The sequence below is a fragment of the Gigantopelta aegis genome, chromosome 6, assembly GCF_016097555.1.
Source record: "Gigantopelta aegis isolate Gae_Host chromosome 6, Gae_host_genome, whole genome shotgun sequence".
Taxonomy (NCBI): domain Eukaryota; kingdom Metazoa; phylum Mollusca; class Gastropoda; order Neomphalida; family Peltospiridae; genus Gigantopelta; species Gigantopelta aegis.
In genome coordinates this window covers 14,910,045-14,938,033 of record NC_054704.1, presented here as the reverse complement: position 1 = coordinate 14,938,033, position 27,989 = coordinate 14,910,045, and the positions used below count along the sequence as shown (strand labels likewise).

At 36.2% G+C, this 27,989-nt stretch overlaps 1 protein-coding gene across 1 annotated transcript; it reads left to right on the top strand.

Moving 5' to 3' along the window:
• Positions 1–1,197: 1,197 nt before the first annotated feature.
• Positions 1,198–27,941, top strand: LOC121376196 (sterile alpha motif domain-containing protein 12-like). Its single transcript, XM_041504014.1, has 6 exons — positions 1,198–1,241; positions 22,904–23,013; positions 24,128–24,296; positions 26,421–26,487; positions 27,087–27,163; positions 27,583–27,941. Exons 2-6 carry the CDS (start codon positions 22,909–22,911, stop codon positions 27,645–27,647), a joined length of 483 nt encoding a protein of 160 aa, XP_041359948.1. The 5' UTR covers positions 1,198–1,241; positions 22,904–22,908; the 3' UTR covers positions 27,648–27,941.
• Positions 27,942–27,989: the final 48 nt, after the last annotated feature.

Sequence of the window (27,989 nt, the reverse complement as noted above, 5' to 3'; positions counted from 1 at the left end):
GGGGCAACAAATAACAACATAACAGTGCGCCAGTGTATATGCCGATGCCAGGGTTAAAAATTCCAGGTGACATTTCCCAAGTTGGAGAAAGTAAATTAGATTTGCAACAAGCTACGGTCCGAACGTGTCGCTTGGGTAATTAGGATAATAAGTACCTCGGAATGGAATATTTAACTACACCAAAACACGTTTTAAACTACAGACGTATTTGTTGTCTAGTGTCGTCATTTGGACACATGGCACACTGTTTATTAGATATAATATATTTAAAGGCATCTGGTCAGGCGTGTGTGCAAGAAATGGTGCAGCGAGAGCCCATACATTTCGGGTGAAGTTTCTAGGATGGGTGGGTTGGGTCATGCTCACCCTAAAATATATTTAAAAAAATTCTTTTGGAGCTTGGTGGTAGTGGTTCAACCCCCAAAAGAACTCTCGACACACGCGCCTGCTGGTAGCAATAGGTTTTACAGATAACATTTATGATATATTTACCTGATCAGCATTCATTTCACATAATACATTCTTTTTACCGAAAAACACTCTGGTAATAAATAATAATAATAATAATAATAATAATATAATATAATTATATGTTATTCCCATGGACCCTTCATATTTATATATATATATATATATATATATATATAATATATATATATATATATATATATATATATATATATATATATATATACTAGTATGAATTTGGCGGTAGTTGGTGAGATTTATTTTGTTTTCATATGTTTTAAAGAGATTAAATGCAAATATAGTGAAAATATATCAGATTTACCCAAATGTGTTAAGTGTCTGCATGTGTACTACATGTTGTAACCCTAAGATGGCATTATTCTAGTCAGACGTTATATGTTCTATATACAATATTCTCGAAGGATCGTGAAGCGTCCTATTAACGGGGAAATGGCTACAACGCACACGCATTGTAATCGCACGATCAGTTTGATTATTTGATCTATTACCGTATTCAATTAACTACAAATATCAATTGTTGAAATGTTTATAACCGTACCAGTGTATTCCGTCGATAGATAAAACACATGCCACAGTTGAATGTGTACATTCCAAGGCCTGGGTCGGAAAGCGTCCTATAGGTAAGATGGGCTTCCATAATTCGTTTTTGTTGAAAAAATACGTATGTCACGTGACCTGACCCAAAAATGAAACCAGACGTGTCAGCGACAGGATTCTTTCGCTGTTGACAAGTGCCGATTATTTTGATGCAGGTAGATATTAATATAGCATATTATTTTAATCGATGATACTATTTAAAATAACAATCGTGTATAATGCATTTTGTATAAAAATAACTTTTTACCTGGGTTTTTTTTCTCATTTTGTTTCTTTATCGGTAGCAAGTAGGCCTACTTCCTGGTTCAGAATTATTGCGTTGTCAAAGTTCACGCGTGCGCATATTCGTAATAAACAAACCGTACGTGAAATATGAAGCTTCTTGACTTAGGACGCCTTTCGATCTCTAGCGATACAATACAATACAATAAACAAATTGCATTATTTCCTTGCTTACATATAATTACTTATAATCATACATATAAACACAGTCTGGTGACCCAGCATTAATAAAGCTAAAGATAAGAATAGTGAACGACTAAACATATACATTAAAAATAATAAATCAATTTATAGTTATAAGTGCTGCAGTGACTTGCCACAAATCATTTAATAAGGGTTTTAGCAAATAAATATATGGCATGAGACCAAACCATCTATATACATTTAGAGTTACCTCCCTCTATTAACTAAGATGGGTTCATAAAAGTTGTTTGTGGTTTATTAACATTTTTGACAAGCAGCCGGTAAAATGGATACATAACATATTAAAGGTAATTTCGTTGTGGCGTTGTGTATGCGACGGTGTTGGTTGGTGGAGTTTCATTAGGTATGCAGATGATTTGCATGCGAAAAAAGGAAATTCTAAATATCCGCCGCCCTAAATTTGGAGTAGGCGATACACGTACGGTAGTAAGTTGAAGTTTGGCAAGCAACGTAGCAAGTAGAACATGAACAAGACACACACACCCTCGCAAACCCCTACAACCTCGCAAAACCCTACCCCCCCCCCCCAAAAAAAAAAAAAAAAAAATTGTTGGGTATGTGTGATGTTTAATTGACACTTGACAAGTATAAAATCGGGGGTAAAATATTGTTTAAAAAAAACCCCACAAGTGAACGTGTAAATTAACTGAAATGGTTAACATAAATATCATCAATTAAATATGTCAGTGTCAAGTTTTCTATAATTCATCCTGTCCTCAGGGTGTTGGGTGTGTGTGTAGCCCGAGTACTCTGACTGTAAGAGAGCTAGACGGACATTTGGACATAAACACGCTCTCATTACAGTCAGAGACCAGCCTATGTCTTTTTTTGGCAATTCCTGACTACCAAACGGTAGGCAACGAATCCCGCTCTAATACCACAACAATCCTATGTTTGACGTCAAATACCTTTACATCAATCATTTTCGAGTTAAGTGATACAAAAAAATCCACATATTAATCACTAATACACATACTACAGAAAGAAACCCGACAGCACCCACATTCAGCTACGCTTCGTGACACTCCGTCGCAACAATTGCAAAGCTCGGCCATCTATTTCGAGATGTAGACCACGTGATCGCGCAATGGGCGATTCCGCCTTGTGCAGCAGTTACAGGGGCCGTCTCATATCAAGCGAAGTTACAACATGGATTAGTTTCGTTTTGTGTTTCTGCGATGGAATGTTTTAACGATCGAATGAGCTATGCACCGATTCAATTTTGATTTTGCAGTAACAAGCATTGCCATCCTTCCCCTTAACGCCTCGGAATACATCTTATGATACCCCATCCCATCAAGAGCGTTACGTAATTGTTGAAAAAAAACCCCACCCACACACACACTCTACTACTGTACTAATGACTAATTCATAAAACATAAAATAATCAAATTAAATTACTACTTACTTTATCTTTCATGAGAGGAGGCAGTACGTAACACATACTTTTGCCGTATCCTGTCGATAACACCCCAAATGTATCCTTCAAATTCAAAATGGAATCAATAATGTGTAATTGTTTTGGTTTAATGACGTAATGAAATCCAAATTAATCCAAAACGGCATTAGCCAACTCTTCCATGTTGTAACTTCGCTTGATATGAGACGGCCCCTGTAACTGCTGCACAAGGCGGAATCGCCCAGTGCGCGATCACGTGGTCTACGTCTCGAAATAGATTGCCGAGCTTTGCAATTGTTGCGACGGAGTGTCACGAAGCGTAGCTGAATGTGGGTGCTGTCGGGTTTCTTTCTGTAGTAAGTGTATTAGTGATTAATATGTGGATTTTTTTGTATCACTTAACTCGAAAATGATTGATGTAAAGGTATTTGACGTCAAACATAGGATTGTTGTGGTATTAGAGCGGGACTCGTTGCCTACCGTTTGGTAGTCAGGAATTGCCAAAAAAAGACATAGGTTGGTCTCTGACTGTAATGAGAGCGTGTTTATGTCCAAATGTCCGTCTAGCTCTCTTACAGTCAGAGTACTCGGGCTAGGTGTGTGTGATGTTTAATTGGCACATGACAAATATAAATTAGGTGAAAAAATATTGTTTAAAAAACTTCAACAATTGAACGTATATAAAGTTAACTGAAATGGTTAGTGTCAGTCACTGTGTCAAGTTTCCTATAGTCCGTCCTATTGGCTATTCTCTTACAAAACTGTTTTTTATAAATAATTTCAGTTTGGTTTGACATAAGAAGAAAAGTAATAATATTTTTGGGGAAAAAAAAAAAAAAGCCTATGTTTGTGTGCAGTTTAGAAAACAAGTGAAAATTTACTTGGACTAGCATAATTTGCCATAGTGGTTATCCGGTGGACAAGTAAAATGTTTTTTTACAAAGACTTTAAGTAGTATCAGAATTTGTTTTAGCAATTGTTGTACTTTAAAAAAAACCCAACTGAAATCAGCGGTGTCTCATTGCAAACTGTTATACAAATATCGTGGTTTGAGAGTTAAATAAACATGGTCTTGATAACATAATGGTCTTAGCTCGTGAATATTCAGAATACCTTGGAGTTGCGATTGAGTTCCGAATTCCCCACTCGGAACGTCTCGGCTGAAATGAATAATTTATCTGATCGACAAATTATATTCGATACCATTCGTATTTAAAAAAAGAAAAAAAAAGTTTTTTGTTTTGTTGTTTAAGTTTAAAATGAAGTAGTTGCCTGTTTACCACAAATGTGAAAATCAGTTTTCTTTGATTTTTGTGAATTACTGATTATCATTACATCATCGGATAAAAGTAAAAATATGGCTAATCTCCCCACCATAGAGGTTTTCATCCCCCACTCCAGATATCGTTCCTACGGGCCTAAATAAGCATCTATAGTCATGGACTACCCAGTACAATTTTTTTTTTAATGTGTCATTTGCCAGGCTTTGGTAATCACAAACGTAATTAATATTAAGAGTAAATATTTCTGTGTTGAAGCAGTGTGATGTAGTTAGGTATGACAAAGTTTGACGTCACTTTGCACTGCATATCTGCCATCAGCTTAAAATGACTCACTTTTCAACACAAATATTACAGTCCCCCAAGAGGATACAGTAATATTAAATACATACATGTACATACACAGCATTTTATCGTCTTTCCAACAGATATAATTATTTAATTTATAATTTGGTTAAACCTACACAAATAACAATTTTCAAGAGAGCTTTGTCAGTGACATCGAGTAAAAAGTATGATGTCGCGGTCATTTTTACAGCTGATAGGGTCACAAGATTAAAAAAAATAAACGCAGCGTCTAACGTCAATGGCTTCTTTTAGAAGTGTTTTGAGGTGTTCAAAATGTGGCTCATTGTACTGTAGAGAAAGGTCGATTTTTGTCACTGATAATGAAATGTGATATTTTAAATGTAGTTTGAAAAACACTGAACTTCAGATGGATTTTGAATATATTTCTGTACTTCGGCACATTGAGTTCACATATTCAGTTGTTAAATTGAACCTATTTCTATGTTTTTACCCTAGCGCATAAGGCGTTCTAACTGGGGTTGTCTCAGCAGTCATGGCGGCAGCCATTTTATCAATCCCATAATGCATTGCTTCAAGATGTCACATGTGTTTTATTTTTTAAAAATAAATATAAAGTTGCTGAAATTGGGTTTTGTTATAACAGACCATGTGTCAAATTTCGGAGGTGAATCTAACCCTAATACATTATGGCTAGCGAGCTGTCGCCCACAATTAAATTATTTTGGTTGTTTCTTGCATGGGAATTTTCTTCTTTTTTTTTTTTTCTTTTTTTTTTAAAGCTGCCATCTTGCCTCACATTAATTAGCATAACTTCATTTAAACATAGAAACACACCTAGAATTTTTATGAAAAAATTTGTGTGTGACAGTAACACAATTTTAATGGTTAAATAATAAAACAGATATTTTAGGTAATAGGCCTATTCAGATAGTGCTCACACAGTACCCTCCGGCACATGCTGTATTGTTCTTTTTCAATGTATTTTCCGGGGAAATATGACCCAATCCCCCACCCCACCCCCACTCCAACACACACACACACACACACACACACACACACACACAAAACTTTGCTAGCCACAGTCTAGACCTCTACACAATTTCCTGCACAGGCGCCTGTTTTCCTTAAACGCTTCAAATTAATTTTATATGTACATTAAATTGTATTATATTATATGTGTTAGAATGAAGACGTTGTACACATGATTGTAAGCATAATTGGCAGGCAAATCAAAACATAACTAAAACAAAAACAAACAAATTACCCAATCCACCACCCTCCAAAAAAACCCAGTAACCACACCAACCTCACCCCAAAATAAAATACAAAATACCCCCCCCCCCCCCCCCCCGACACGCGTGCAAAAACCCCCACAAAAAAAAACCCATAACCCAGACGAACACACACATTTTCTATCTATATTTACAGTGGCATGCATTAATCACATTTGTATTATTATTATTATTATTTAAAAAAAAATGACGACACCACCACCCCAAAAAGGTCTGTCCCCACCTCTCCCCACCACCAGCAACTTTTTTTCTTCAAAATGTTTACGATCGGGCAATTCCACGGTAACTGATACAACATTCAGACATTTGTCCTGTCTCATTTTTTTCTTGTTTGATTTCACTTTATCTTGCTCAATTATTCACTATTTTCTGTTCTTTTCCTTCTCCAACCTTTCTGTCTTCATTCAAATGTTCTTGATTCTCGTTCATTTTCTAGGTTGTTGTCTTTGGTGGTATTCTACTAAAAACATCAGCAACTTGGAATATTTTCAGGAGTAGTAACCAATTTATCAAATGAAAGGATGTTTGCCACATGTATTTAGAACTATTAAAGGGGCACTCTCATAGTTGCATAATACATTTTCAAAAATGATTATTATTATTTTATTTATCTTTTGAAATGTAACGATTATTTTTGAATTAAATTACATGCCCATAAAATATTGCAACCAAATAACTTCGTTTACAGGTAAAAAAGAATTATATATCATTACAAAATTCATTTCAGGTGACCAGCAGTTAATTGCATGAAATCACATTTTGAATTTGAGTTGCAATTCCACAATGACAAAGATTTGGCTGTTTTGTTGAATAAGTTATTAACTGATGCAAACTGTTTATGTACTTTACAATTTTAGCCAAGAACTCGTGGGAAACCACCGTGGCAGTACGGTGAAAAGTTGATTTTTTTAATGAAAGATAGTGTGTGAAATCATCTAATGTGTAGTTATTTATCATAAATAAATGTAACAATAGCAAAACAAGTGACTTGCCATTACATGTATGAAACTGCAATTCTAAATTTGTGTTACCGGTAATTATTATTGAACATTATAGATACTGTTTACAATAAACGGTGCTGTACATACATGTATGTTAATCTGAGCTAATGAAATAATGTCTACCTCTGACATCACAAGCAATATAATATATCTAATAAAACAAATTATTTGTGCATCTGACGTCAAAAGCTACACAATATATATCTTGAAGTATAAGGGTATATGCATTGATTCTTGTGAAACTGATATCATCTACATACATGTATCTATTTAAAAACAGTGTTAACTGAGTCATGATTATTTTATTTTAGTGAAATAGACATCTTTAGATTAACTTCTAAGGAGTGACAGGGTTTTTTTTTCTGTAGTTTTACACAGATGTGATAATACAGAAATTATAAAACTTACAAGTGCAACGGTCAAGAAAATTTTGAAACTTATTGTTACATTTTTTTTTATAGCACTCACTCTAATTTGAGAATTAACATATTTCACAATCTTACATTATGCCTCCAAGAAAAATAACAGTGAAAACTAATGTATGTGTTATTGTGTTGCATCAGTTACTGACTGGGGGAGTTACATCAGTTAGTAATAATTTTTAATTGTTGGTGTGCCCACTTAGATTATTATGTTGCCATGTTGTGTAACCATGGCAAAACTAAGAGAATATAAAACAATATAATATATGGTAGCACTGTAGGAGGGCAATATTAAAATTAAGCTTCAAAAGGTAACTGACGCAACGAGGTCATGCTGTTAAAGTGTTTATTCATAAAAATCTATTCCAAATTTATTAATTTGTGTTGTTTGGGTATTACCATTATGATCTTAGAAACAAAATGCAATACTTACCTTTATCATATGCATCCACTTTTTATGACATTTAAAAAAAAAGATTTCATTGCAATTTGAGTTCTATTCTTAGGAGGAAATTGCACAAATTAAAGATGGCCACCAGGTCACATGACACAGTTTTGAATTAAAACCTGAGTATTTTATGGTTTAACAAATAATTCTGTGTGAAAAATAACAGCATAACACAGTGTTCGAGATTAACAGTATCCCGATATCCCGGGGATACCAGAATTTAATTTTGGATACCAGGCTTCAAGAACCCAGTATCCCACCGGGATGCCATATAATACTAAATTCTCAGATGGAATACCAGATTCTGAAATGTTAGTATCCAACTGGGATACTGGCCAAAATTTTTAATCTCGAACACTGTAACGGGGGGGGGGGGGGGGGGGGGGGGGGGGGGGGGGGGGGGAGAATCACTCCAGAGGTATCATTTTTCGTGGATTTTCCCTTTATTTAAAAACTATTTTTCAGAAATAAAAATCCTTTTTAATTCTCCTTCTTCTCAATGTTCCAAGTATAAATAAAAGGTATAATGATGACTGATTGTATTGAATGATTAAAATAACCACATCAAACTTTGAGCCAGGACGTTGCATTCAAGATGGCAGCTTAAACTGAGTAAAGATTAAAAATGTATTAAATCTCTCCTTATAGAGAAATTGGCAAAACTGACTAGATAATGCACATGTACCTAAAAGAAATTACTTTTATTTTCAATATTTTTGCTCTCGCTATCAAGAATCAGAAACAGAAACTGTACGTTCGGCGGAGCATGTTCGAATATTTAATATGGATTTATGTAGATACAAAAATACTATTATCAGTTAATTCTATGCTTCTGTGTTTTGACCAAATAATGAATTATTGATAATCCACCAATTTAAAGAATATTGTATTTATACCAAATTTTCCATTTTGTGAATCCAAACTGGTATACACATAAAATAAATATTGTGTCAAAGAAGTGTTTAAATACAATGTGCTGCTAGAAGCTTAAGTTTATTAAGGTATCCAAACATGAATTGGAATATATAAACCAACATTTCTTCAGTGACGGATGCAATTGATAATTATGCGAAAACCTACAACTTAGTATGACATCAGAAACCGAGTAAACACGGCTCAAAGTTTGACATCACATGTAAACAATGAAGTAAAAGTTGACATGCTGTTTGCGTTGTTTGTTTTGAAGAATTTAGAAGGTGACATCTTCTTCTTTACATGAAGATCAATTTAAAGTAAACATATATATCTGTATGTAAAATAGTGTTTGGTTACTATTTTGTATTTTGTACCTGCATGAGAACATTGGTCGAGATTGTTAGTACTTTGATACACATTTACAAACATAGAGAGACGTCCTATGTATTGATATGGTATGCAAGTATCACACGTTTTTATAACGTACATGATTATACATAACATAAACTTCAGAAACTTTTCCAGAAGTTATATACAATATTCATAAGTTAGACCAAACATCAAATTAGGATTGTATCGGGTTGCATGGGTCTACCACTCGGTCAGGCCTATCTGGTCTGTGGACTACAATCAACACCGCTATTTCCACTGCTATTTCTATTTATAATCTAAATACTGAAAACTAAATCATTTCCTAACAAAACAAAAATATATATATACTACTCAAAAGAATTTAAGGGTCAAAAATTTATAACCAAATAAGTTTCAGAGTGTATTAGATTGATGATGTAAACTACACCAAATTTTTTATTTATTGTTCCATATTTACAAAAAAACACAAATAAACGTCACTGTATACAAGAAAGTCACATGACATGCTGTCAAAGTTGAAGGTTGTCAAACATGGATTTTACACATTAGAACATTCGTTTAATAGTGTGTGAATCCACCCCTGGCGTGAATACACTCTACACATCGTTGCCTCATGCTGTTGATCAGACGTCTGAAGAACTCTTGGGGAATGGCCTGCCACTCTGCCATAAGAAGTTGACCCAGATCATGAAGGTTGGCTGGAGGGGCATGGTTATCCCGAACTCTCCTGCCTAATTCGTCCCAGGCGTTCTCTATTGGGGCCAAGTCAGGCGAATATGCTGGCCAATCTATCCTGGCGATACCTTGTTGTCTGAGAAAGTCCGTTACCACCCTGGTGCGGTGGGGTCTGGCATTGTCATCCTGCAGAAATGCCCCGCCGCCAATCTGCTGAAGGCCTGGGAGAACCAACGGCCGGATAATCTCATTCAGATAGTGGATTCCATTCAGATTGCCATCCACCACATAGAGGGGGGTCCTGTGGTGGATAGAGATGCCGCCCCACACCATGACGCTGCCACCACCGAACCGGTGACGTTGTCTAACGTTAACGTCAGCGAAGCGCTCCCCAGGACGTCTGTAGACACGAACCCGACCGTCGTTGAACTGGAGACTAAACCTGGACTCATCAGTGAACATCACTCAACCCCACTGAACACGTTGCCACCGCAGATGAAGCATGCACCAGTGATGTCTGGCCGTTCTGTGACGTGGTAGGAGTGGTGGTCGAACAGCCTGGCGACGGCAGCGTAGATTATTGGCTCTCAGACGATTGCGTATGGTTTGATCAGACACTCGAGTTCCAGTCGCAGTCTGCAGATTGTCACGTAATCGGCGTGCAGTGGTTGTGCGTTGATGTAGAGCCATATTGGTGATGTAGCGGTCCTCTCTATTTGTAGTGCTTCGGGGTCTTCCCGAACGTGGACGATTTCGAACAGAATTCGTTGCTTGGTACCGTTGCCACAGTCGGCCAACGACACTCTGACTGACACCAAGTCTCAGAGCAACATTTCTTTGCGTATTGCCATCCTGAAGCCAAGCAATAGCCCTTCCTCGATCTTCGATAGTCAGTTGACGTCGTACCATTGTCGAATTTGGAGTGCACCATACACGAACGCAAGCTCCAATTATACGGAAATTCAGCATTGGGAACATGGAATACACATGCAAAGCGTGCAAATGAAGCGCTTTGTGAAAAAGCGAGTTATGGGCACTTCGCAGACCTTTCGCTTTCGCCCTAATTTACGTGCAAATGTAAGCATGTTTTCGCCATTAGAACTAGTCGACAGTGTCAATGACAGTGGATTTTAATTCATTTATGGGTTGCTTAGACCCACTTTCATCAAAATGGAACAATACCATGCGTGACATTATGGTCTAGCTAATATAATTGACATTCAGAAAATAATGTCGAAAATATCGTCTGACCCTTAAATTCTTTTGAGTAGTATATATCTTTAACAATACTACATTTTTAGTTATTTATTTTACCATCGTTTGCAAACAAATTTACTGTCGTCTGCACACACATTGCAGTATGATGACAGAAACATTTCATTTAAATATGTACCTTTATTATATGATATCATTGCATAAGCTGGTCTAGAGATTAACATGGTCTAGAGGTATAGTAGATCAGTTCTCGAAAGGTTATTTCTCACTCAAACAATTTTATTATTATTATTATTATTATTGCTGTGTGTGTATGTGCATGCGTGTGTGTGATAAGTATTAAATTATTGTAATATCTGTTAACTTACTCACTTCACATCATTTGTATAGAAGGAGTTGGTTTTCTTTCCTTACAGATGTATATTTTAATTTTACAAGAGCTTGAAGTAGGCCTACTCTATGAGGCACATTTTGGAATTCAAAATAGAAGACCAAGACTAAGAACAGTGGAAATGGAAGAAACTATCTGTATTAGATGATGAGCAGGACTTAGTCCAGTGGTAAAGCTCCCACCCATTGGTGGAGCCATTGGGCTATTTCTCATCCCATCCAGTGCACAGCGACTGGCATATCAAAGGCCGTGGTATGTGCTATCCTGTCTCGGATAGTGTAACACTGTATATAAAACATTGCTACTAATAGAAAAATGTAGCGGGTTTCCTCTGTAAGACTATAGGTTAATATTACCAAATGTTTGACATCAGATAGTCGATGATTAATAAATCAATGTTCTTTAACTTTAACTGTTTTGGATGAATATGATAAATACAGTCCAGTAGATGTTGACAATAATACTGAACATAGAATTGAACACTTATCTGATGATAACACCAGTGAGCAGAATGACACAGAACCTGATCCAACTAGCACAAGTTACAGAAAGGATGCAGTGGATTGTCTTTAAAAAATAATCTGAAAATCAAATTTATGACCATATTTTGAAGTTGAGGGAAATGGAAAAAGAGCAGAAGGAAATGTAGGTCTACATAATATTCTCGCTGGTAAAAATTAAAGGAGGGCGGAAGCCCCCCTCCACCCCACCCCCCTAAAAAAGAAACCAGAAGAGAAAAAAGAGAAAAGGGGTGGAAACATGGTTACCATATATACTAGGCTAGCCTGAGTACTTGGGCTACGTGTATGCCTATCGTTGGGTATTGGTCGACTTTGCGAAAAGACATACCCCTTGTTTTAATATTATTTTAATAAAGATTTCAAGATATCTAAAAAAATAAATGTGATCCCTTAAATTGGGATAACATGTCTGTTCTTTTTATTTCTTCATCGAATGAATCGATCACAGTTTTGTTTTTGTAAAGGCGATATATATATAATTTGGCATCCAAGAAAAATAATGATGAACACTACCACTTCCGTTATTTTTATAAGCGGTAATACCCCCAAAATGAAAAGTTTATAATATTTTATAAAGAATTGCCAAATAAACAAATGACAGTAATTAAAAAATCATCAGTTACGACCATCTGCAATTGAGAACAAAATATCAGACGAAAGTTAGTGAACACAAAAGACTGATTGACCGAGGCTGTTAAAATAGTGTTAAATTATGTTACAGTAACTATCGTAAGCTACTGAAGTTTTTCCACCGCGGATTGTTTTCTTTGATGTCTAGTGTGCCGACTGGTCGATTTTTTGTTCAGTGTGGAAAAAAAAGTGTCCAATATGAAATAGCGGAGCTGGATTCTGTAAAATATAGTAGGATGCGGGAAAATAAAGAGGGATAGAGAAAAATAAAGGGGACAGCACAACACGAAAGCGGGGCGACAAAATGCAATAGCGGGCCGGCCGTAGCAGCGAGAACACTTGTCACAACATAAACGAAACTAAATATAAAACCATTCAACCCTTTGTCCGCCCCATTTACCAGGTTACAACATGCCCACTACCAACCGAAGAATGAAACAATATCGTTCGACAGTGCGACACCAACAAACTATGAAATTACTCCATAGTGGATACAGGAATCTGAATAAAGTGGGTGGGGTGCAATATGTAACAGAAAATTTAAAAACATTGATGCAAAATATAGTTTGCTAAATTTCATATCTCTCACTAATTAGTATTACATTCATCTGTAGAGTTATTTAAAAAATAAAATAGGAATATATTGCTTTAAAAAATAAAAAATCGGAATATATAACTTAAAATACTGGGTAAAAATAAAATGAAAAAAGTACCGATTCTAAATGAATTGATTTCATTGAAATTGGGCGGGAAAGTAACCTAGAATAAGGTAATAACATTGAAATTTCATTTTGACGCCATCTACTTTTGATTCTGAAAACGTGACGTCATTAATGCTGTATTTTTACAAGATATAATTAAGATAGAGCCCAAATACCTGAGATTTAGTTTTGTACTGTTATTACCTGTGATTTACCAAAATTTTCCCTGGTGACGGCTCACATGTGAAAGATAAAACTTGGGAGAATTCTAATCAATTGTGTCGTTGAGATTTTTGCTATTGTCATCCATCAACAGTTTATATTAATATACATTGTTGATAGTTTGGCCTATCAGATAATGGTGAACAGAAAGAAAAAACTGTCCATAAACTATAATTTCTGTACTGACTGGGGTTCATATTTTGATCATACATGATCATAAAAATACCAACAAAAGGCAAAATATAATAATATATTAATTCTAAAATATATGGTAAATTGCAAACAAGAATTCTACAAAATTAAATGTCTGGCCTACCATAAACTTATTCAGATCTGTAGATAGCTATCTCAATGCATGTTTAAAATGTTTTTAAAACATTAAAAAAATTAAACTTCCAAAAATTAAATTAAAATTTTAAAATAATAAAGTTGAAAAACATAGAACTATAAATGAAGCTTTACTGATACAGGACATGTAATGTATGAGGAATGTAGCTACATTTGTACAATCAATGTTGAGCTAAATGCAAAAGTTGATGCCGCAGCCAACAAAAAAGTTATACCTTTTAGTTTGTACATGTATTTTAATGTAAAGGTAAGACAAAAATCACCAGACTTAGCAACAACAGGATAAGCAATGCTGTTGACAGCATGGTCACTGGTTATAAAAGTATATTATAGGAATATTGTATGAGAACCTTTTTTTTTGCACATTGACAGTTCAATTAATCAGGATTTTATGCACTTATTTTGATGATAAAAACACTTAAAACAAGTAAATATCATTGATTTCATAAATTAACAGTGTTTCATTACTAGTATTTGATATACATATCATCTATTAGTTGTATAAGTGAACCAGACAAAAAGTCACGTCCTGGCTTGTCATGTCCTGGCTCCTACTGAAAATTTTAAAAGTAAATGTTACATCATAAAGAATATTTTTTTAGTAAATTGCTATACGGCATTTAGAAATAGACTGGATATTGTGTTAAACAGTGTATTTCAATAAGCAAACATTCTATCAGGAGAGCAGAGTTTTGGAATTTACTGCAGTGTTAAAAAAGTGATGTCCATTTTCGTCACATCCTGGCACATTTTACATTTCACTTTAAATATAAGTTTGTTTTTTTTCTTCACAAAAACAAAATTAGGCTTGACATTCTTATACTACTAAATGTAATGAGTCTATAAATGATAAAACTGCATTTCCATTTTAAAAAATTTTTTAGTGAAGGAGATCATAAGAGTCAGAATTTCACGTCCTGGCTTAAATCATTACCATGGAATGGCCCTTAACATGAATGTTTAGGCCTACCCTTTAAAACTGAACAGTGGATGAATCATCTAGTTCCATTGTGTTCATTTAATGTAACTTGTGCCTCTGAAACCACATGGTCCCGCAGGTAGCAGTCATCATTTATAGCAGAATATTAGGCTACCTTGAACGAGGCTCAGGGTTAATTGTCACTACGGTACTTTCACTTCAACTTGTGCTGCGTTTTTGACAAATCTTCAAATTTTCAATTATTTGAGTTTATTACTTTTTCCATATTTAATAGTGAACAGAATACAACAAAGACTTTTACCTCAATCCAAACCCCTGTAACCTGGATACCTATGGAACTTTCTTGGGCCCAATTTGGCCCATGGGTTTAGGCTACTGTTTAAGAGGAAATTCACTGCATCATGTATACTTGTACATACTAGTATATGTATCAGTACATGATTAATAAAGGACTATAGTAACATTATTTTAACATTTGGTGACAGGCATATTTTCATTTATGACAGGTGATTTCAACAAGCACTGCCAAACAATTATTTTCAGGCCTTCAGCTGATAGTGAAAGCTGAAACCAATGACAAGGGAATTGTCCTCGAGAACAATTTAACTGGCTTTCATTGAATCCTATACAAAAACACAAATTTTTAATGGCTTTTTGTTTCATGCTGAAACTATATTGACTGTAAAAAAAATCTACAATTTGTTGTAGTCACCCGAGTCACGAAATTATGTGTAATCTAAAGAAGAGTAGTAAGCGAATTGGTTTAAAAAGAAAAGCCAAAGGCTTTAACTTTTCCTTTTGCATCCACCTCCTACCCTACATAGATGGACAAGTGGCAATATTAGTGATTTTTTTCTCTTATTTCTATCACTGAAGGTGCCTATAAGACCAATTACGGTTCAAGCACGTCTCTCCTGGTGACTGGGTCTGGGACAGGTGTGTGTGTGTGGGGGGGGGGGGGGGGGGGGGGGGGGGGGGGGGGGGGGGTTAGAGTTGAAATGGGCAGAATTTATTATTATACAATAAAGTAAAGCCTCACTTCCTATTTCTTCTTAGAGCGGGGCGGTCAATATTCCAGTGCTGCTAGGACAGGCTGGACACTAAACATGAACAACCGTGGCATTCTGCAAAATGGCCGTTATACGAGTCATGGAAAAACATGTTGACAAAATTCAGCCATAAAAATGATGTGGAGGCAAGGGATCTTGCAAAAAAGAATCCAACATGGTGGTGCAGGCTGTCGAAATGAGAAGTGTCCCAGCATTCAGTCAATTTCAGTGGCTGCATACATCCCAGTGGAAACCTCCATTTCATTGACAAAAACAAAACAAAATGGAGTATTCCCAAGTCGAGCACACAAAAGCATGTGCAGTGTGCACAGACAAAACAAATACGTCTCACCGCAGTGAGCTCCAGACTGGGAATGTTCATACATTTATAGATATCTCTTCACAAATGACCTGTTTTTATTTTTTTTTTCTACCTTTAGCAGGATTTTGTTTAACTGCTACGTCTTTAAAATGCTTGACTGCTTTTCACAGGCTGATATTTCAAGCCCTGACCTAGTTGATCAAGGTTGGTTATTACAAAGCTTAACAATGCCAGAAGTAACCACTGCTAAAGCTGATGGGAAATCACAGGTGTGTGGCATGGATGACCTAAAGAGACAAACCTGTTCGGTTGGATAGACAAGTCCTGACCAGGATGTAGAGGTGGACTGTGAAAGAAGTTGAAAGATAGGAGGAGCTTTTCAGATCAGCAAGAAATAAGATGGAATTCAAAGGAGGCAAAGGAAAGGGGGCAGTGGGATAAACAAAATAATACTAAGAAAAAAAGAAGATAAATCAGATATATCAGTGTTAGGCAAAAATATATAGTCAGTCTGGTTAAACTGATGTTCCAGAACTGATGCTGGTTTTTGGTGGGGGGAGGAGTGGCTAGTTTGTTTTCATGTTTTTTTGTTGTTTTTTGTTTTTTTAAATTATGGATTGCACAGAAAAAGTTGGTCATTTTGTCCCCTTATTCACATTAATACCCTAAAATCAACTAACTGCTTTCTTTCATGTTTTTTTCATTTAGCCACATGTGGTAACTTTTATGACTTTCAAATTTTAATTAATTTGGACCCAAAATAGCATTGTGATCACAATATCATTATTTATTTGAGGCAGCACAGCCAGAGAACATATTGTTCAGTATCACGTTGCGATTGATTACCCAAGTTACAGAGATCGCTACACAGTTTTAATAGATTAAACAGTAATTGCTAATCAATTTTCAATTGACTAAAAATATCACTAATCATGATCACAAAATGTTCCCTGACAGCATTATTTCTGATATAGATGACGGTGTTGTACGTGTATGTAGCTTCTGTGGGAAACTTGTAGAAAACAAATATATTGACGAGCAAGGTCAAAATCGATGCACACATTGACCATTTTTAGCCTAACATGTATGTTGAGATTCATCTTGATCAACTATATATACTCTTCAAAAGAAGAAACGCAAAACCACATTGTCGTAACATTTGGAGAATTGATTTAATTATTGAATGGTGAGTCCGATAATTACCAAATGTTGCAGGATTGTTCACAATTCACTCTAGTCCATTGTGAGTAAGTGATAGGACACACCACCAAGGTCAAGGTCATCTGGAGTCAATACCGGGTGTGGCCTCCGCGTGTGTTGACAACTGCCTGGCACCGCCTGCCCATTGAAGCAACCAGAGTACGGATGACGTCCCGGGGGATGGTGGCCCACTCGGCCTGCAAGGCTGCTGCCAGCTCGGGCAGGGTCTGGGGCTGTGGTTGTCGCTGTCGGAGGCGTCGGTCCAACTCGTCCCATAGATGCTCAATTGGGTTCAAATCCGGTGATATCGATGGCCAAGGAAGGACATTAATGTTGTTGTTCTGTAGGAAAGCCGTTGTGAGACGTGCTGTGTGAGGCCTGGCGTTGTCATGTTGGAACACTGCGTTGGCGTTGGCCATAACTGGAACGATGTGTGGCCGGAGGATCTGGTCAATGTAGCCCTGTGCATTCAGGTTGCCCTGCACGTGGACCAGGTCAGTTCTGCCAGTGTGTGAGATGGCTGCCCACACCATGACACTACCCCCGCCGAATCTGTCCACTTCCTGCACGCAGTTTGCCGCATAACGTTCACCACGACGCCTATACACGCAACATCTTCCATCATGACGTCGGAGCAGAAATCGGGACTCGTCACTGAACCACACCTGTCTCCATCGCAGTTGAGGCCATTGTCGATGAATCTGGCACCACTGCAGTCGGAGTCGACGGTGTTGTGGTGTTAAGATGACACCTCGAACTGGACGTCTGGCACGAATTCCTACCTCACGTAGGCGGTTCCGTATGGTCTGGTCGGATATCCTGCGCAAACCTGGTATTGCTGCGGCTGTGGAGGTGGCAGTAGTCAATCGTTCCCGAAGGTGGCGTACCCGGATGTAGCGGTCCTGCCCGGGGGTAGTGACCCGTGGTCGACCGGATCTAGGGAGGTCACGTGTTGATCCTTGTTGCTGGTAACGGTCCCACAGTCTGGAGATGGTGCTCGGGGACACATGGAATGCCCTGGCAACGGCCGTTCTGGATTCGCCTGCGTCTAGTCAGCCGATGGCATTGTTTCTCTGCGGTTCACTGAGACGTGGCATGTCCTGGATTGTCAACTGTCGGCCAGATACAGAGGCCAGGCAAGCAAACACCCTGCACTTTTATACTGTCGGTGTTCATGTTGCACGTGCAGACAACGCACGTGCAGTGGTGACATGGTTTGCACGTGGCTGCGTTTTTGCGAATATTCACATTTTGGAACTTTATTGTACAGTAGCTGCGTTTTATCGAATGTAACCGTGGGAATGTGTTTGGGACATGCAATGACCTTATATTCACAAAGCATGAACCGGTAGGAAACATAAAATCGGAGTTATAACCCATTTGTACCCTTTTGCGTTTCTTTTTTTGAAGAGTATATAATGTTTCCCATGATTTCAGGGCAATAATAAAAGATGGAAAAGTTCTGTCAATACATTATAGTTTGTAAACAGTCGTGTGGGGAAATTGTTTCCTGTCTATTTGCTGATATTTTGCATTAAGTTCATTCTAATGCAGGGCTATAGTATTCTTTAATACTTTGTACCATCCTCCATTTTAAGAGCTTTTTTGCTAGTAAATCCAGTTTGGCTTGAAATAAAAAGAAATGGAAAACTATATTATTTGAAAATATTTTTATATGTAATTTGTAAAAACATTGGTCAAGATATAAATAAAGCAGCAATACTCAATGATGTTGAAGAATGTCATCTGCTTATGAAGTTTGAAATTAAATTTAATATTATTTCTTACACACCCGTGTAGGAGATCACCGTTGTGTATCAAAATCATGTACAACATATGTTGGAGCTCGTTTCCGAGAGGTCATGACCCAGTTTAGTGTTATTGTAAGGAGATTAAATTCAAAATTAGCTGTATTATTACAATGCTTTGCCACATTAAAACGCTTTTCATCGATTTCATTTTCCAAGTGCTCTATATTTTAAGGAAAATGGATCTGTTAGTACAGTAGTGATTTGGTTATGACGTGGTATGTATGCTTAAAGCCAAGTATCCATATGCCATGACCCAGTTGGGCTACATTCTGTAACAACATAATTTAGTTCATTATATTGTTTACATTTTCATTGTTTCAAGGTATGTAAGAAATAGAATACTACATTCGTTTAAAGGAGGGTACAATTAAGGCATTTGGCCTGGTATGCATAGTCAGTGATATATAATGCACATTATTGCTTAACGCTTAAATGTGACGGCTATTATATATAACAGGCACAGCCATTTTCTACCATCCAAATGAATACGCCCTCTGGCGAGCTGGTGGTTACGTAATACCTAACGTGTCACATCAGGAAGCAAGAAACAAAACATACCTGATTTTTGCGGATGCATCACAATGTTTTGTAATAATATCCATCCCAGTAAGCCAGCACCAAATATATATTATTTTTCAATACAAAATAAACCACCACTGTTAAGTTGAAATAATTGTCTTATGTTTTGTACATAAATTAACCTACGTACTGAAATAATAATCGGAGTGTTTTCTTGGTTAAGTGGTCATTTCTTTCCGTGGCCTGTACCTGTGGTTCCTGATTGGCAGGTGTATTTTTAGACTATCCCCAGACACTGTCTAGACCCACTAAAAAGACGTGCCTCTTTTATTAAAATCACAGGGTATTGTGTGATAACCACACGGACACCCCTCAAATCGTAATGGACATTATCAGCCATCCTGCTTTATTACTGTAAGTAATTATGTAAACCCTTGATTAAGTAGACTTTCCCATCTAAAATCACAAAACTGACCAATTATGTAGTCCCAAAGAAAAGAAAGTTATCATTTGGGTATCGTGAGTGATCGTTTTTGCTCGAATGTACCCTACCAATAGTCGGGTTGATGAAAGCGAAGCGCCTTGTCGTAAATTAGAGTGTTTGTTTACACTGTGCATTGGACGGAGCTGACGTCACTTCGCCCCAAGCTATACCACCGGACGTCACAAAAATGAAACAAAATGGCTGCCCCCAGTTAGCAGGAATAATCACAATTTCTTATTAAAGGGACATTCCCGAGTTTGCTGCATTGTAAGATGTTTTCGACTAATAAATTATTTCTACGATTAAACATACATATTAAATATATTTTCTTGTTTAGAATATCAGTGTCTGTATATTCAATGTGTTTTTGGTCGTCTTAATATTTGTAAGAATAAGCCCAAACTGGATTTTGTCTCCAAATAATTTCGTACGTACGAACAAAATATACTTTAGGAAATAAAATGAAATTTAACCTAGTACAAATATTAGAACGACCATAAACATGTTTAATATACAGCCACTAATATTTTATGCAGAAAAATATATTTCATATGTAATTACAATCGTTAAAAAGTCTTTGTTAGTTGATAACATCTTAAAAAGTGCAGCAAACTCGGGAATGTCCTTTTAACTCTAAAATTACATGTTTTTCATTTCTTAAAGTGTCAGTATGTGTTGGTCGTCCGGTTATGCATCTCTCCAATACATCAGGCTCATATTTGAGTTGATTCTCCCTTTAATACCTTTCGCTCGTTGGATATGTTTTTAAACAACTCGTAAGATAAATGGTATCAAACGAAAACTCTTGGGTTTTTTCGTACATATATAACCACACACAAAAATTGGATCTCCTACTAAGTAGTCAAATACAGCCCATGATCATGTCAAAGAATATTCACTGATCTTATTGTTAGTGCAGTGTAGTCGTGGAGTGTAGTTTAAGAAAATAATGACGATCAATAATTCAATAACATGTATTATGTGCTCAGTCAAATAATTGTAGGCTTCCTTTTCAAAGTTATCATTCATCAAAGTTTTATCATTATGGAAATAATAATAAACATCATTATTGAAATGCATGTATATCTTGTATTTGATACCCATATATTTTCCAGAATATATCTAAAAGCAACTAATTTCTTTTCTTTTTTTTCCACGGGACTCTCTCTCTCTCTCCCTCTCCCCCCCCCCTCTCTCTCTCTCTCTCTCTCTCTCTCTCTCTCTCTCTCTCTCTCTCTCTCTCTCTCTCTCGCTCTCTCTCTCTCTCTCTCTCTCTCTCTCTCTCTCTCTCTCACACACACACACACACACCCTCCTTGTTTTTACACAGAGTTACTTTTCATCAATTTGATCAATATTTTGGAAACACATTACATGTATTATATATATTTGTTTTGCCATTAACTTGATTAAGGAAATAAACACTCCAGGCATGATTCAGTAGTACTGCAAAAATTAATAAATTTGGAAACACCATACTGTTTGGATTAATGAGATTCCACTGTAAAAAAAAATATATATATATTTTTTTTTTAAACAAAACATACCAAGTGTTTATTGTGTTTGTATAATTATAAATATATGGTGTTTATTCAACTAAAACTCACCAGCTATGGTATGTTATAAAGGTGAAACTAAAAACCACGTTAAAAGTGTTCTCTTTCCAATTATTTTCACTTCCTGCTGATAAGATTACCCATGCTAACTGATTAGTCTGTAACCTGATGCAGAGGGTGTCCTATGATATGAGCTCTTGGGCAGCAGTTAATTAATCCCTGCACAAATGTACCATGAAGCTGATTGTGCATGTACATGTACCAGTTGCCTCATTGGCTTCATTTGTTTAAAAAATATTTGGGATTTTTAAAAAAGCAACCTAAAGTCCGTTAAAATTTACTGTGGAGGAATTCTGCATAATTGTTGCCTGTATTAATTTGTGAATGTTTTCAGTGGATCTACTTCTGAATAAGATATTACTTACCTTTGGTACATGTATGTAGTAGCCTACGGATTTATAATTGTGTTGGAACTTGGAAATGTCAAAAGGTACAAATAATTAGTTTTACATTTAGTCTGCCTGGCTGTTTTTGTGGCAACTTGCTTGTATGTAACAAGATTTACATTAAAGTTAATATAATATATAGACATTTTTGTAGTTCTGTAAAATATTGTGTCGAAAAGTAGACATTGTTGAGTTAAGAATTAAATACTGGTGGAAAGGGACATGTTTCCTGTTATTGACACAAAGAAAGAAAGAAATGTTTTATTTAACAACACACTCAATAGATTTTATTTATGGTTGTAAGGCATCAGACATGGTTAAGGACCACACAGGTATTGAGAGAGGAAACCCGCTGTAGGCACTTCATGGGCTACTCTTTTCGATTAGCAGCAAGGGATCTTTTATATGCACCATCCTACAGACAGGGTAGTACATACCACGACCTTTAATAATACCAGTAGTGGTGCACTGGCTGGAACGAGAAATAGCTCAATGGGCCCACCAACGGGGATCGATACCAGACTGACAGTGTCTAGTTTAAAATTACTTCTATAATTTTACATGCAATTCCAGCATGTAGTCTACTTCCTTAAGATTTGTAATTCCTGGTAATTATTTCAGAATATCGTGTACATATAATCCTGCCTGATATTAGAAACTATTGGGATACCTGTACAGCCTTACTAATGACCAACCCTTTGGCACTACATGGCCATGTAACGTACAGAGAGAGAAAATCAATACTTATTGTAACTGCAGTGGTTTATTTACATGCATGATTTGGTTTAATTAGAACAAAGTATGCCTTGATAGAAGCTCTTAGTGTCTGTGCATGTATTCAGTATGTGTATTTCTTTCTGCAGTTACCATGATGGAAAGTGAGGTGAAAGTGGAGATTGGCAAACATGTGGAGAAAAATACCCTGTCTGCTCCACCATCACAAATGGAGGCTGAAGCTTCAAAGGGATTAATGGTATTATTTAATTGTTACATAAATTAACATATTTACATTATTATTTTTAAGAATAGATTACTGTCTGTTCAGCAACTATTTATTGCTTTTTCATATTACAGGTGTTTACATGTACAAGTGTTTGTATACAAGTTTAAGATTTTAAGAAAAAATGTGTATTGTAATTGGTGCATTCTGAACAAATACAATTTTCATGTATATGTATGCATTGTATAACCTACATGTATGAAAATACTAATAATACAATTTTCTTGTTTATGTATGCATTGTATAACCTACATGTATGAAAATACTAATAATACAATTTTCATGTATATGTATGCATTGTATAACCTACATGTATGAAAATACTAATAATACAATTTTCATGTTTATGTATGCATTGTATAACCTACATGTATGAAAATACTAATAATACAATTTTCATGTTTATGTATGCATTGTATAACCTACATGTATGAAAATACTAATAATACAATTTTCATGTATATGTATGCATTGTATAACCTACATGTATGAAAATACTAATAATACAATTTTCATGTTTATGTATGCATTGTATAACCTACATGTATGAAAATACTAATAATACAATTTTCATGTTTATGTATGCATTGTATAACCTACATGTATGAAAATACTAATAATACATTTTTCATGTATATGTATGCATTGTATAATCTACATGTATGAAAATACTAATAATACAATTTTCATGTATATGTATGCATTGTATAACCTACATGTATGAAAATACTAATAATACAATTTTCATGTATATGTATGCATTGTATAACCTACATGTATGAAAATACTAATAATACAATGAAGTTCAGAAGTGTTTTTAACATTAATTTCAAGGTAGCAAGATGTCTTGCCATTTACAATATGTTATTGCTATTATTATTTTATTTTTTAAAAATATTATTTGTATTTATGTATACATGTATTCATATTGCAGTGTAACATTGACAAGAATAATAAACTAATAAAAAGGTATGAATATAAAAAATTTCTTCTTAATGATAATGTGGTAGCTGCAGGATTTTTCTCTCTTTAATTTCATAACACTGATTTTTACTGTACTACATATATGTAGTAACTTGTTATTCAGATGAAACCGAAAGATGGCACCAGTGGTCTTGCGATGAGAAAGGGTACGAAGGGCAAGCCCAAACCGCTGTTCTTCTGGACGAGCGCCGATGTGAACAAGTGGCTGAGGAAGCATGGGGGGCACTGCTTTGACCTGTACGGTGATATGCTGCTGGAGAATGATGTGACAGGTTAGTTTGTAGTGAGCTTGCATGTTCAGAACCATGTTTAATAAGTGTCTGAGCAAGTGGCTTTGATCTGTATGGTGATATGGAGAATGACTTCACAGGTTGGTGTTTAGTCAGGTTACAGGTTCAGAACCATGTTTAATAAGTGTCTGAGCAAGTGGCTTTGATCTGTATGGTGATATGGAGAATGACGTCATGGGTTGGTGTTAGTCAGGTTACAGGTTCAGAACCATGTTAAATAAGTGTCTGAGCAAGTGGCTTTGATCTGTATGGTGATATGGAGAATGACGTCATGGGTTGGTGTTAGTCAGGTTACAGGTTCAGAACCATGTTTAATAAGTGTCTGAGCAAGTGGCTTTGATCTGTATGGTGATATGGAGAATGACGTCATGGGTTGGTGTTTAGTCAGGTTACAGGTTCAGAACCATGTTAAATAAGTGTCTGAGGAAGTGGCTTTGTTCTGTATGGTGATATGGAGAATGACGTCATGGGTTGGTGTTAGTCAGGTTACAGGTTCAGAACCATGTTAAATAAGTGTCTGAGGAAGTGGCTTTGATCTGTATGGTGATATGGAGAATGACTTCACAGGTTGGTGTTTAGTCAGGTTACAGGTTCAGAACCATGTTTAATAAGTGTCTGAGCAAGTGGCTTTGATCTGTATGGTGATATGGAGAATGACGTCATGGGTTGGTGTTAGTCAGGTTACAGGTTCAGAACCATGTTAAATAAGTGTCTGAGCAAGTGGCTTTGATCTGTATGGTGATATGGAGAATGACTTCACAGGTTGGTGTTTAGTCAGGTTCAGAACCATGTTAAATAAGTGTCTGAGGAAGTGGCTTTGTTCTGTATGGAGAATGACGTCACAGGTTGGTGTTTAGTCAGGTTACAGGTTCAGAACCATGTTAAATAAGTGTCTGAGCAAGTGGCTTTGATCTGTATGGTGATATGGAGAATGACGTCATGGGTTGGTGTTAGTCAGGTTACAGGTTCAGAACCATGTTTAATAAGTGTCTGAGCAAGTGGCTTTGATCTGTATGGTGATATGGAGAATGACGTCATGGGTTGGTGTTAGTCAGGTTACAGGTTCAGAACCATGTTAAATAAGTGTCTGAGGAAGTGGCTTTGATCTGTATGGTGATATGGAGAATGACTTCACAGGTTGGTGTTTAGTCAGGTTACAGGTTCAGAACCATGTTTAATAAGTGTCTGAGCAAGTGGCTTTGATCTGTATGGTGATATGGAGAATGACGTCATGGGTTGGTGTTAGTCAGGTTACAGGTTCAGAACCATGTTAAATAAGTGTCTGAGCAAGTGGCTTTGATCTGTATGGTGATATGGAGAATGACTTCACAGGTTGGTGTTTAGTCAGGTTACAGGTTCAGAACCATGTTAAATAAGTGTCTGAGGAAGTGGCTTTGTTCTGTATGGAGAATGACGTCACAGGTTGGTGTTTAGTCAGGTTACAGGTTCAGAACCATGTTAAATAAGTGTCTGAGCAAGTGGCTTTGATCTGTATGGAGATATGGAGAATGACTTAACGGGTTGGTGTTAGTCAGGTTACAGGTTCAGAACCATGTTAAATAAGTGTCTGAGCAAGTGGCTTTGATCTGTATGGAGAATGACTTCACAGGTTGGTGTTAGTCAGGTTACAGGTTCAGAACCATGTTAAATAAGTGTCTGAGGAAGTGGCTTTGATCTGTATGGTGATATGGAGAATGACATCACGGGTTGGTGAACATGTGAACTTACATGGTATCAATATGGTAATATCTTAAATGGCTCCTCATAATATAAGCTGGGGGAGTAACTAATAACTCCCCTAATTATTTTTAATGACGAGGTCATATACTTATATGTTATTTACAATCTAGGTCACATTCAAATGCAGTATTAGTGAAATTAATACCTAATGATGTGACCACATAGGTCCCATATACATGTATTTAAAGTGGACAAATATATTTCTGAACGCTTTGTTTTGTCTTCAGAGTGTGTTCATTTGATCAGTTAGTGGATATTTTCATTGAAGGTATGGTTCCAAACCTTCAAGTGTATTGTCTTCTTTAACACAGTCTAGTAGTGTACTGCCAGGTCTGTAACTTGTCTTTATATTTTATTTCTTCACAGGCAGAACACTGATTCGTATGAATGAGATCAAGCTTGAGAAGCTGGGTATTATGAATCAAGAACACAGGTATGTGGTCCGCATATTGAGTTAATTAGATTTTGTGTGTAATATTGTCTGCGGTGATACTGTTATCCATCTGCGAGGGGGCAGAGTGAGGTTGAGTTCAGCACTACACATGTTCTACTTGGTGAATTACTATGGATTTGATGCGGGGTGTTCATATAACTATTTCCAGTTCATTCAGATATGACATTTGTATTGAACGATTCTCATTCTAGCCGGTGCACCACAACTGGTACATGTATATCAAAGAGATCCTGTCTGTGAAAGTGTTTGTACCAAATGTTTGACATCCAATAGCTGATGATTAATAAATCAGTGTGCTCTAATGTTTTGCTAAACAAAACAAACTTTAACTTTGTAGTGAAAGAAATATATAAATGCCAATATCTTTTTCTTTTTTTTTTAAATGATAAAGGTATTTTACTAATTTACTGGGGTAATATTTTTTTTGTCTTGTTCACTACTAGTTGCTGTACTTTTAAGAATGTGATTTACTCCTGTGAATAATCCTGATGTTGTTTACTGATAAATGTAATTCTGTAAAAGAGTGATATGATTATTAACAGGTGATGTAGGTTTTGGTCTTTCATTTGTTATTTCAGAAGGGATCTCTTGCACCAGATTTTGTTATTACGACTTAAGTATGAAATATCAGATTTGAAGGACTTGGATCAAAAAGGTACATGTAGTTTATGGTGGCAAATGAAAGTAATATTTGTTTATTTTTATCACATTTACAAATGATGCCACTTTTCAGGAGTGTTAAGCCATAAGGTGTTTTCCTCATAGCATAAGAGAACTGTTAATGCATGATTTTGATAATTGTTTTACAAAATTTAAATATCCTTGGCAGCTTCACAAAACATCTTTCTTTTATTTTATAGCTTCATCTTTTGTTTATGAATGACTACACTTTTAACTACTCATACCGAGGTATTATTATGATGTGGAATCATAGCACACATGATATTAATAGATATTATAGGTTTTATATAGAAGCTTGAACAAAACCTGTACATGTAGCAGTTCCTAAAATTGTTTATAAATATTTTAAAATATTAGTTCACTCATCACATGTAATTTTACCACTTGTTACAGGCACTGGCTTTGAGCTGAAGCTTCCAGAAACAAGAGTGACATTGGAAAAACCCGTTGACAAGTAAACACCTGACATGCGATGTATGGTAGCAGATTCACACCAGGTTTTAACCCTGTAATGCATATCTACAGAGAAAATAATAATCAATACAGCTTATCAGTGTGTGTTGCAGAATGGTCATAATCTATTTCAGCATCTCTCAACAGCCAGACAGCAGCAAAGTCCTTCATATTTCCTGTAGTGGGATTTAGCTCAGTCAGGTGTTTGCATCGCAGGATCAAACCCCCTCAGTGGATCCATTCAACTGACTGTGTTTTTTCTTAATCCAACTAGTGCACCACAACTGGTCAAAGGCTGTGATATGTGCTTTCCTGTCTGTGGGAAAGTGCATATAAAACATTCCTTG